The sequence below is a fragment of the Coloeus monedula genome (genome assembly GCF_965178545.1).
Source record: "Coloeus monedula genome assembly, chromosome: 10".
In the NCBI taxonomy this organism is placed as follows: Eukaryota; Metazoa; Chordata; class Aves; order Passeriformes; family Corvidae; genus Coloeus; species Coloeus monedula.
In genome coordinates, this window is record NC_138790.1 from 2,433,296 (window position 1) to 2,444,184 (window position 10,889).

A 10,889-nucleotide genomic window follows, 5' to 3' on the forward strand; every position below is an offset into this window, starting at 1 on the left:
GTGTTCCCTGTTAGAATTTTGGGACTGGAATTCACCCTGCTGCACAGCAGCACCCCAGGCTCCGTGGGAACACATTCCCAGGGTGGGATCAGACCTGAGACACCCCAAAATGATGCAGATTTCAGAGAGAGGACAGGGAAGATGAGCTGGCCTCAGGCCTGGCAGCTCATGAAGGTGTCTCCAGGAGGATGGGATCCATCTGGCTGGGATGCTGCCCATGGGGATCAGTTCCCTTTGGGGGCAGCCTGCAGAATCCTGGCACTGGGAAATGGCACTTTGTGTGATTCCTGGCACTCCAACTCTCCTTCCCACGTGGTTGCACTTTGAATCCAGAGTTTGGGACGGAGGCAGGTACCTGGAGGGAGCTTTAACATTGCCATGGAGAGGTTTGAGGGGTTCATCACGGTCATGGGACACTGTCACTGGGGCTCACTGGCCATGGGACGCTGTCACCACTGTCACCATCACCCCGGGAGATGTGCTGAGGCTGCAAACCTCCTCTCCATCCCAGGCACCTTCCTCTGCCCACAATGCCCCAGTTTTCCAGGCTCAGCACAGCTGAGGGCTGAGGCATTTTGGGAGCCCGAAGACAGCCGAGGTGATCTCATCCCACGAGTATTTTCTTGGCTCACTCTCCTCGCTCCAACGCCTCGGCGATAAGGCTGGGCTGAGGTCAGTGGGAGGGTTTGGCATTGCGGAGCCGTGTGTCACCCCACGGAGCCTGGGACACGGCACCTGCACTTCCCTGGCTCCAGCCACATCCCTGAGTCCCTGCCCCATCCTCCAGGATGCTCCACCTGGGCAGAGGGTCCGTGCAGGCAGCCAGAGGTGCCACCACCACTGCCCACAGGTCCGGCTGCTATTTCACCTTCTCCTGGGGAAAACGAAAAGGTTGAGGCTTTTCTTGCCCCCAGCATTAGAAAGAAGGAGAGGAAACTCTTCAGATCACTTTCCAAAGGGGTGTTATCAGCCCAGGAGGGGTTTCCTGCTGCCAGAAATAGAGCAGTGTTAAGATAGGAAGGGAAGCAGGATGACACAGGCATAGATAAGGCTGGGGGCATGAGCCAGGAGAGGAACCCTCACTGCTGGGGGAGCTGGGCTGGCTCCCCTGGAGCTCAGCTGGGAGCCCCATCCACCTGGGAAAGAGCAGGGCAGAGCCACAGCTGGGTCCTTTTGGAGGTGCTGCTGCTGGGCTTGGTATGTTGGAGTGGTGCATCATCCATCCATCCATCCATCCATCCATCCACAGAATCACAGACAGGTTTGGGTTAAAAAGGACCTTAAAGCTCATCCTGTTCCACCCCCTGCCTGGGGCAGGGACATCTTCCACTATCCCAGGTTGCTCCAAGCGCTGTCCAACCTGTCCGTCCGTCCATCCATCCATCCATCCATCCATCCATCCCTGTGGTGCTGGGCCTGGGCCAGTGTTTCCAGACTCTGCACGTGCCTGGGGACACAGGGACCAGTGCTGTGCTCTCATCTCCTCCCCACACAAAACTAGACCCTCACTGGGGCTTCAGGACTGGTGCCAATTCCCACATTTCAACCTCCATCCATGGGGATTTGACTTGTCACTGGGAAAACTGGGCTGGAAAACCTGTTTCTTGAGCTTCCAGGCGCTCCTCTTCCTCCAAGCACCGACTCCATCTCTCTGCATTTTCTTTCCATGCTCCCCTGCCCTTGAGTCCGGTACCTGCTACACACTGGAGATTTACTTTTCCCCCATTTTTTGGGAGACAACCCAGAGGGAGCGAGCTGTGCTTGCAGCCCTGTGCCTGCTATTACACCCCGGGTGGACCAGAGCATGATGGAGCAGCAAAACAAGGAGACAAGGCTGGAGACCCCCGTGTCCCCCTCCCCAGATCAGCCTCCCGGCTCTGTGCCAGTCAGAAGATGCCGAGTTCCCTCAAAAGAATGGGAGCTTAATGTCCCGGAGCTAATAAGCAATTTTCCCCTGCACCTGCCTCTCCCCGCCGCCTCCCCTCCGGCCATCTGCCGTCTCGGGGCCTCTGGACTCTGCACCGACAGCCTGGGGCGCCCGGGGCCGAGACGGGGCTGGTGTTTCACTGCTTTGGGGCTGCTCAATGTCCTCCCAGAGATGAGCCGGGGTGCTTTGAGGGGGGAGTTTGCTCCTTGATGGCTTCCTCCATCCCCATCAACCCCCCCAGGGAGGTGGGTGGCAGAGCCCAAAAGGGGAAACGGAGGCTGGGAGAGCAGCGGGGAACACCCAGAGGTGCCAAGCCAGACGCGAGCTGGCAGGAATTACTGCATCCACAGGGAGCTGGCATCCCTAGCCAGGGGGATGAGAGGGTGGAGGACACAAGGAGGTGATGCAAGAGGGAGGAATACGAGGAGAGGGATGTGAAGAGGGGATGCAAAGAGGAGGAAGGTGAGGAGGGGGGATGCGAGGAGGGGGATGTGAAGAGGGGATGCAAAGAGGGGGAAGGTGAGGAGGGGGGATGCGAGGAGGGGAAATACGAAGAGGGGGCCATAAGGAGGGGGATGTGAGGAGGGGGATGTGAGGAGGAAGACACGAGGAGGAATGTGAGATGGGGAATGAGAGGATAGGGGTGTGAGGAGGGGGATGTGAATAGGGGGATGTGAGAAGGAGGATGTAAGGAGAGGGACACGAGGAGGGGGGATGCGAAGAAAGGGAATGTAAGGAGGGGGATGCGAGAAGGGGGGGCCCGCGGGGGCAGAGCAGATGGGGCCGGCAGGCTCGGGGTTGCCCCGGCCCCGCAGACAAAGGCTGGGGCAGATTTACGGCCCGGGACAGCTGGCGGGCAGAGCCGCCCCCCCGCCCGCAGCTGCCGCTCCCGCTCCCGGCCGCGCTCCTGCGCGGCGGCGGCCCCGGGGCGGAGCGGGGCGGGACCGGCCCCACATTCCGGGCATAGCAGCGCCCGGCCCGGCCCCCGCGGCCCCGGGACGCCCAGAGCCGCCGCAGCACCGCTCCGCTCCGCCATGCCCCGGTGAGTTCTGCCGCCGGGACCCCCGACCGGCACCGGGACCCCCCGGCACCGGGAATGCCTTGGCACTGGGACCCCCCTGACCGGCACCGGGACCCCCCCGACCGGCATCGGGACCCCCAGGCACCGGGAATCCCCCGGTACTTGGACTCTCCCCCGACCGGGATCCGAGACCCCCCCCCGGCACGGGGATGCCCCTCGGAGAAAGGACGCCCCCCCGCCACCGGGAACCCCCCAGCAGGGATCGGGACCTCCCTCAGCACCGGGACCCACCCGGACCAGCAACCCCGGGACCGCGACCCCCCCTGAACCGAGATGCTCCCAGCACAGGACTGGGACACCTCCCCCCCCCCCCCCCGGGACTGGGACTCTTCGACCGGGATCGAACCCTCCCGGCCCAGGGAAGCCCCCAGCCGGGACTGGGATCCCTCCACGGGAAAAGGACGCCCCTCGGAACCGGGATCCTTCTGCCTGGGACCGGGACGTGCCCCCCTCCCCGGCACTCGGACCCTCCCGGGGAAAAGACCCTCTCCCATGCCGGATCCACCCCCAGGGACTGGGAACCCTCCCGGCACTCTCCCAACCGGGACCGGAACATCCCCACAACACCTAGAGCCCCCCCGGAAAAATCCCAGGACCCTCCCCATGGTCCAGGAGGGTCCAGGACCTCCATGTCCGTGGCCGGGGATGCGAGGTCCTCCCCATCTCCCGGTGGCTCTGTGCCCGGTCCCACGGGGTCTCTCCATCCCCCATTCCCGGGCCAGTGCCAGTCTCGGGTCCGTGGGGCGCCAGCTCCGGAGCCAGCCCCAGCTGCCAGCCCCGGCCCCGGGTGCACCGAGAGTGCCGGCGCTCGGCCACCCCACCGCGGGAGGCTGCTCCGCTCTCCCACTGCCGCCACGGGATTCCACTCCTCCGGCACGTCCCGGCAAACAACCCCGAGTCCGTCAGGATCCGCGCCGTGTCCTGCCCCGACTGCTTCCCGACAATCCCGTTTTTCCCTCTTGCAGGTGTCTCGGCGTGGCCAGTTGCTGTTGAGGTCCCCCGGGACGCCCTTCTCGGGTGGAAACGTGGCTCTGCAGCCGGCACGGACGGACATGAGGACGGCGGAGGACTCGAACGGGACGGTCCTGCACCGCCTGATCCAGGAGCAGCTGCGCTATGGGAATCTCACGGAGAACCGCACTCTGCTGGCCATCCAGCAGCAGGCCCTGCGCGGCGGCGGGGCCGGCGGGGCCGGGAGCCCCCGCTCCTCCCTGGAGAGCCTCAGCCCGGAGGAGAGCCAGATGGTGCAGCAATCCACGCGGCAGGAGCCGCAGGGCCAGGAGCATCACTCCGACCACGTCTACTTGGAGAACAGCGTCTATCGGCTCTGCCCGCCCAAGGGCGAGGAGCTGCCCACCTACGAGGAGGCCAAGGCGCATTCCCAGTTCTTCGCCTCGCAGCGGGGAGCGGCCGGCACGGGGGTCCGGGCTGAGAACGGCCCGCGCGGGGCCGAGAGCGGGGCCCGGCGCCCCGACGAGGGGCTGAAGGACCTGAAGCACGGCCACGTGCGGTCGCTGAGCGAGCGGCTCATGCGGATGTCGCTGGAGCGGAACGGGGCCAAGGCGCAGAGCCCCATCAGCGCTTCCCACAGCTTCCCGCAGCTCTCCCGGCAGCTCGTCCCCCTGCGCGGGCAGCACCCCGAGGGCACGGAGCCGCGGGGACCGCCCCCGGAGTATCCCTACGTCATCCCTTCCCAGGACGCTTACCTGGCTGAGCCCCGACCCTGCTCCCGGGAAGGGCCTGGATTTCAGCATCCCGAAATCAGGTAAACTGTGGCCCCTGGGCTCTGCTTTTGGATGCCTCCCAGGAGTGTCCGGGATGGATGCTTGGAACTTGCAGGATGTGAAGGGCAGTGGGGGCGCAGAGAAGCTGCTCTTGTCCTCGCTGGCTCAGGCCATGGGGGTCTGCTGGGAGCCCCCCACTCTGCTCCTGTCCCCAGTTCCCCCAGCACAGCTTGGCTTTTCCAACCAGTGATGAAAATCCCATTCCCTCAGCAGACCCTGCCCCCTCCCCATGCACCGGGAGGAATCTGGGGGTAACTTAGAGGTTAATCTAGGAGCTGGAAACAGCCCAGGAAGCAGCTAAATGTGGAATAGGTATGGGGCAGGGCAGAAGACAAATATGCTCCCTGCTCCACAGAAACCCATCCCATGGTCCTGAGCTGGGAATGTCCATGTAATTCAGAATTGCTGCCGAGCAGAGCCTGGGCTGGTGCCAGGTGGTCCGTGTTCCCTCTGGCAGCTCAATGCCTCTGGCAAAGCCCCAGGCTGACTGTGAGATGGACATCTGGGGGTTCGGGCATTGCCTGGAATTTGAGGAGGTCTGGAAACAACCTCTTCCAGTGTGGAAAATGATGGGAAGAAGGGAATTTGTGGCTCGATGAGAGGACACGCTGCTCCCAGCCCTGCTGATGTATCCAGGCAGAGAGCGATAGCATCTCCAGCAGGAAAACCTTCTCCTTCCAGGGAACAAAGAGGGGAAGGGGAGCTGCGAGGAAGATGTATTTATTCTTCCTTGCTCCGATATCATCCCGCAGGAATGCAGGCCCTTGGCAGGCAGCCCGCGGGGGAGCGTAGCGGGGCCGGGCTGTGCACAGCCACCCTGCTCAGGGTATTCCAGGCGGGATGTTGTTGTGGGATGCTGGAGCAGTGGCACAAGGGGCAGCCAGGCTGTCCTGGCCCCTCCAAATATAGAAAGGACGTATCCATAGTTGGGCAGTGAGGACCTGTGCCAGCAGCCCTTGCTTCGCCCAGAAAATAAGGGAAATGGGGAGCGCTGCCGACTTCCAAGGTGCATCCTATACCAGGCTGCCTGCAGCATTCCCAGGAAGAGAGGAGCCTGGGGGGTTGGGAGTCCATCCAGACCCACTGGCCCGGTCCTGGAGGGGTCAGGTCAAGGCATCCCTGCAAGACGGGATTTGTGGTTAGAGAGCAAGCGCTTCCCAGCTCTAAAAAGCAGGATAGGCACTTCCCAGAGCCTCCCTCCTCCTTTGAGGTGACTTGCAGGCACCAGCACGTGCTTGGTGGGATGCTGGAGTTACAGCCAGCTCTCCCACCCTGCCAAACCTTGACACCCTCTCCTCCCCCGCTGCAGGGTGCTGCCCACTCCGGTGCCAGCCGCATTCCTGCCGCTGTGTCCGAGCACACTGGGTCCAGCCGGCGTGGAGGCCCTGGTCAGCGCCCAGGCAGTGTCAGCCGGCAGCCGCCTGGCCCGGGCAGACGCCGTCCTGCGGGAGAATGAGAGGCTCCAGCGGGAGAGCGAGAAGCTGCGGCGGGAGCTGGAGAGCTGTGCCGAGAAGGCGAGCCGCATCCAGAAGGTGAGGGAATGGTGGCAGCCCCTGCCCGGGGGATGCCTGACCAGCTGCTGTGAAAATTCAGCCCCTTTAGTGATTTAATCCCTTCTCCTCCCTCTGGCGGCTTGTTCCCCTCGGAGCAGCTGCAGCCGGGACTGGGGAGAAGGAGCCCATTCTCCAGTGACCCTCTCCCTCTGCCTGTCCCCCCATCCCAGCCGCCACAGAAAGCCCTTTGTGTGGCCTTGTACAAGGGGTGGCTGTTCCCCGTGGCTGGGCTATAGCAGAACCAAAGTCTGTGGAGAGACTCTTCCATAAGAAAAAAGACAGGAAAAATCAGTTTCCCCTCCCTCCCCAAATATGTGCTGGGGATCAATTTGGGGTACACTGAGCTCCTCTGGCAGCTCTGGTTGGGCTGAGCACCCCGGCGGAGCTTTGGCCAGCATGTCCCTTTCCTTTCCTCATTCCATGAATATCTAACCCTGGCCTGTCCCTTCCTCCACCCCAGCTGGAGAGCGAGATCCAGCGCATCTCAGAGGATTATGAAAACCTCGTCAAGGCGTCTTCCAAGCGGGAAGCCTTGGAGAAAGCCATGAGAAACAAGAGAGATTGTGAGATGCGACGGCTCCAGGATTTCAACCGGGACCTGAAAGGTGAGGGACCCTCTGTGTCCCCATTGCTGTGGGTGCTCTGTGTCCCCTGGCTGTTTCCATGGGAAACCAGGCTTTCCCCACTTCCTCCAGCCAAAATCTTGTATTTAAATCTTAATTGGGTTTGATTGTTTTGGACCAGAGCGGTTGGAATCGGCGAACAAGCAGCTGGCCAGCAAGACCCAGGAAAGCCAGGAGAGCAACCAGGGCAGCGTGGCCAAACTCCTGGCACAGAGTAAGTCCCGGGGGACACCCATCCTTGCCCGGCTCCCCGTGGCGTCTGCGAGCGGGGCTCGGCTGGAGGAGGAGGCGGGTGTCGGGCAGCAGCTCTCGCCCTTCCCCAGGGGGGATGGAGCAGCTCTTGGCGCTGGACTCGAGCCATTAATCCCGGCGGCCGGCCGGCGGCGTGACCCGCATTCCGCACATTCCTGCCGCAGCGCCGGCTCTTCCAGCACCGAGCCCGCACTCCCGCCCCACGCCGGCCCGGCCGTTCTCTGCTTCCTCCCTCCTGCACTTCGCAGCCGTGCCAGCCTGGGCTTTTTTGGGGGAAAGTGTACCTACATTTCAACAGAGAGACGTGGTGTTGCTGTTAGCAGGAGGAATTGCCTCCCCTTCCCTAAGGTGGCTGGATTCGTGCTAGGCAGGTTTCACCCTTCCCGAACTAAAATTTAGGCTGGAATGTGGCACGTGGATGCTTTTGGCCAAATGCCCAAGTGGCTGGAATGCCCCTGACCCCCATTTGATAGAAGATCTGGAGGAAGGGGTGGCACGGCCGGATGTCGGGGAGCAAAGAATCTCTGCAGGGCTTCATGGATCAGCCTTAGGGAAGCCAAATGTCTGAGACTTGTGGGGTTTTTTTTTTGCAGGCTATGAGCACCAGCAGGAGAAGGAGAAGCTGGAGCGGGAGGTGTCCCTGCTGCGCAGCGCCAACGAGGACCAGCGTCGGCGGGCAGAGCTGCTGGAGCAGGCGCTGGGCAGCGCCCAGGCGCGGGCGGCCAAGGCAGAGGCCGAGCTCCGGAAGAAACGAGCCTACGTGGAGAAGGTGGAGCGGCTGCAGGCAGCCCTGGGCCAGCTCCAGGCCGCCTGCGAGAAGCGGGAGCAGCTGGAGCTGCGGCTCCGCACCCGCCTGGAGCAGGAGCTGAAGATGCTGCGGGCTCAGCAGGTGGGTGCTGGCAAGCCACAGTGGGTCCGGCAAGGCACGGCGGGTGCTGCGTCCTCCCAGCACCTCCTCATCCTCACCGGGGCTTTGTTTTGGCTGCTGCAGAGGCAGGCAGGCGCTGCGGGCGGGGGGACGCCAGAGCTGAGCGCCCACACGCTGTCGGAGCAGCTGAGGGAGAAGGAGGAGAAGATCCTGGCGCTGGAGGCCGACATGACCAAGTGGGAGCAGAAGTACCTGGAGGAGTGCACCATGCGCCAGTTCGCCATGGACGCCGCGGCCACAGCGGCCGCCCAGCGCGACACCACCCTCATCAGCCACTCCCCGCGGCACTCCCCCAACAGCAGCTTCAACGAGGACCTTCTCCTGGCCAGCCACAAGCACCAGGAGATGGAGAACAGGTTAGTCCCACCTTGCCAGAGGCATTTTGCCCCCATCAAGGTTTTTCTGTGGTCTGGTTGGGCAGTGCCTGGATCCTTCTCTCCCTGTCCAGCTCTTCTCCCAGCTTCTGCCTTTCCTCCTCTCCAGGTTAAAAGCCCTTCATGCCCAAATCCTGGAGAAGGATGCTGTCATCAAGGTCCTGCAGCAGCGCTCACGGAGGGACCCCAGCAAAGCCCTTCAGGGCTCCCTGCGGCCGGCCAAATCCGTGCCCTCCATCTTTGCCGCCTCCGCCGCCCCGAGCTGGCCGGGGGCTGGCCAGAGTGACCGGTCATCTGAGGGCAGCTCCCGTGGCAGCACAGGTACACAGGGACACCTGTCCGCTCGCTACCTTCACTTGGCAGTGGGGACATGCTTGCAATTTTCCCCTGTGGTTTTGGAGTTAAAGAGCTTGGGGAGGGGGATTTCCTCCAGGACCAGCCAGCAATCACAGAATCCCAGAATGGTTTGGGTTGGAAGGGTCCTTAAAGCCCATCTCGTTCCACCCCCTGCCATAGGCAGGGACGCCTTCTACTAACCCAGGTTGCTTCAAGCCCCTTCCAACCTGGCCTTGAATCCCTTGCCTTGAATCCATAACAGACTCTCCTTCAGCAGGCAAAGCCACCGCTGAAGGGACAGTGTCCACTGCCCTTCCCTTGCCATCCCACTCCAAGCACGGCAGCAAGGACGGCAGCACGCAGACAGACGGAGCGGCCGGGAGCAGCGGGCAGGGCGAGGGCACCGGTGTGCTGGGTGAGTCCCCCTGGATGGCACGGGGCAGGGAGTTGGGAGGCCCAAGCCCGTGGGCTCAGCATGCCTGGGATGGGCTTTGCACAAGCATCAGTGATTTTTTAAGGCATTTTTAAGGCCCCAGTTGAGTGGGGTGGGTTCGAATCCCTGTGAATCCCTTCTTTCTCTGCAGAGAGCTCGGCTGCTTCCAGAGCCCCAGACCTGTCTGACATGGTGGAGATCCTGATTTAGGGCCACCCCGGGCTGCACAGTGGCCTCTCCACCCTTTCTGCCAGCATGTCGGGATGGAGAAGCCTCTGGGAAGGAGGGACCGAGCCGGGAGCTCAGCGGTGTCCCCTCGGCCGGTCTTGGCAGCGACTCCGGTGTGTGGGAGGGTCACTGTCCCCCTCGGTGCCCACATGGGTCCCCGGCTGCGCGGGGCGCGCTGGAGCCCGGGGACCCCGTGGTGGCTCCATCCCCCTCCCGGCTCCATCCCCATCCCAGCTCCCACCTCTGGGTCTTGGCCATCCACACCCACCCAGGTGCTTGGCTTCCAACTGGAAAATCCCTCTCTGATCGCCTGAACTGTACCCACAAGCTGAAGTCTGCGCACGAGGGCGGAGCCGGGAGGGATCTTCCGTGGGTCCCATCAACCACCTGGATCCACGTGGCCAAGCCGAGCACCAAACTTCCATCACCTGCATCCTGCTCCTGGGTTTTCATCACGGGTGGGCGAGGGCTTTGTGATGGGGTGGCAGTGAAACAAAAATGACAACGGAGGGAATGAAAGGTGGAGGAAAAGCGGAGGTGAAAGGCTCCGAGGGTGCCGATGGAGGCAGCGGGATGTGCTGCCCCTCTCCTGGCTGCATCCCCCAGCTACTGGCAGCTGGCTTCTGCCCGTAGCCAGCGCCGACATCCCGCTCCTCGGAGCTTCCCATCCTTGCCCTTCATGTAAATATATATATTTTTCTTTATTTCTTTCCCCTTTCAACGTGTGCATTTGCTGGCCAACTGCATTTTTTATTTCTCTCTCCCCAGACACGTAAAAAATGCGTTCGGTTCTCGTGCATTGTTTACAAAATGGAAAAGAAACAAAAAATTATGAAAGAGGAAAAAAACCCCCAAACCCCATGACTTAATATATTTTATATTAATATTGGTATTTCTTTTTAAGTATTTTTTTCGTGCTGTGAACTTTTTTTCCTGCCAAAGATGACAAGTTCTCGTTTGTGCGTTTTAAGTTATCTTTAAGTATTTAAACATAAACCTGGCTGTTTCGTTACGCCGCCCTATACCGAGATTGCTGTAGCATTCCACTTGGTATAACAATATTTTAATAAAAAAACCCAAATATTGATCCATGGATTTTCTTTTCTTCCATGCCATGGGGAGAGATGGAGGTGCTGCCAGGGGAAGAGGGTTTGGGGGTGCTGACTCCCTGGTTCACATGTCCTTCCCAGCTCCCCAGGGCAGAGATTTGGGGTGCAGCTACATGGAAGAGGAGAAAAATGCTCAAGAGCATTTCTGCATTCCCCAAAATCCCATTGGGATCCCATTCCCCCCAGCTTCGTGGGGGAAAAGGATGGAGTTGCCTGAAAGTGTCAATGTACTTTCCTTCCTGCTCTGGCATCCCTGTGTCC

The 10,889-nt window shown here is 61.5% G+C and overlaps 1 protein-coding gene across 2 annotated transcripts; it reads left to right on the plus strand.

The window, feature by feature from the left end:
- The first annotated feature begins 2,926 nt into the window (after nt 1-2,926).
- On the plus strand, nt 2,927-10,589 carry AMOTL2 (angiomotin like 2). 2 transcript variants are annotated; one of them, XM_082287952.1, is made up of 10 exons: nt 2,927-2,969; nt 3,974-4,773; nt 6,102-6,324; nt 6,806-6,950; nt 7,090-7,182; nt 7,814-8,109; nt 8,212-8,504; nt 8,632-8,843; nt 9,133-9,273; nt 9,443-10,589. In XM_082287952.1, the coding sequence occupies exons 2-10, from the start codon at nt 4,061-4,063 to the stop codon at nt 9,499-9,501; spliced, it is 2,175 nt and encodes a 724-aa protein (XP_082144078.1). In that variant the 5' UTR covers nt 2,927-2,969; nt 3,974-4,060; the 3' UTR covers nt 9,502-10,589. The 2 variants fall into 2 exon arrangements, with proteins under 2 accessions (XP_082144078.1, XP_082144079.1); XM_082287953.1 differs by having other exon boundaries at nt 9,136-9,273.
- Nucleotides 10,590-10,889: the final 300 nt, after the last annotated feature.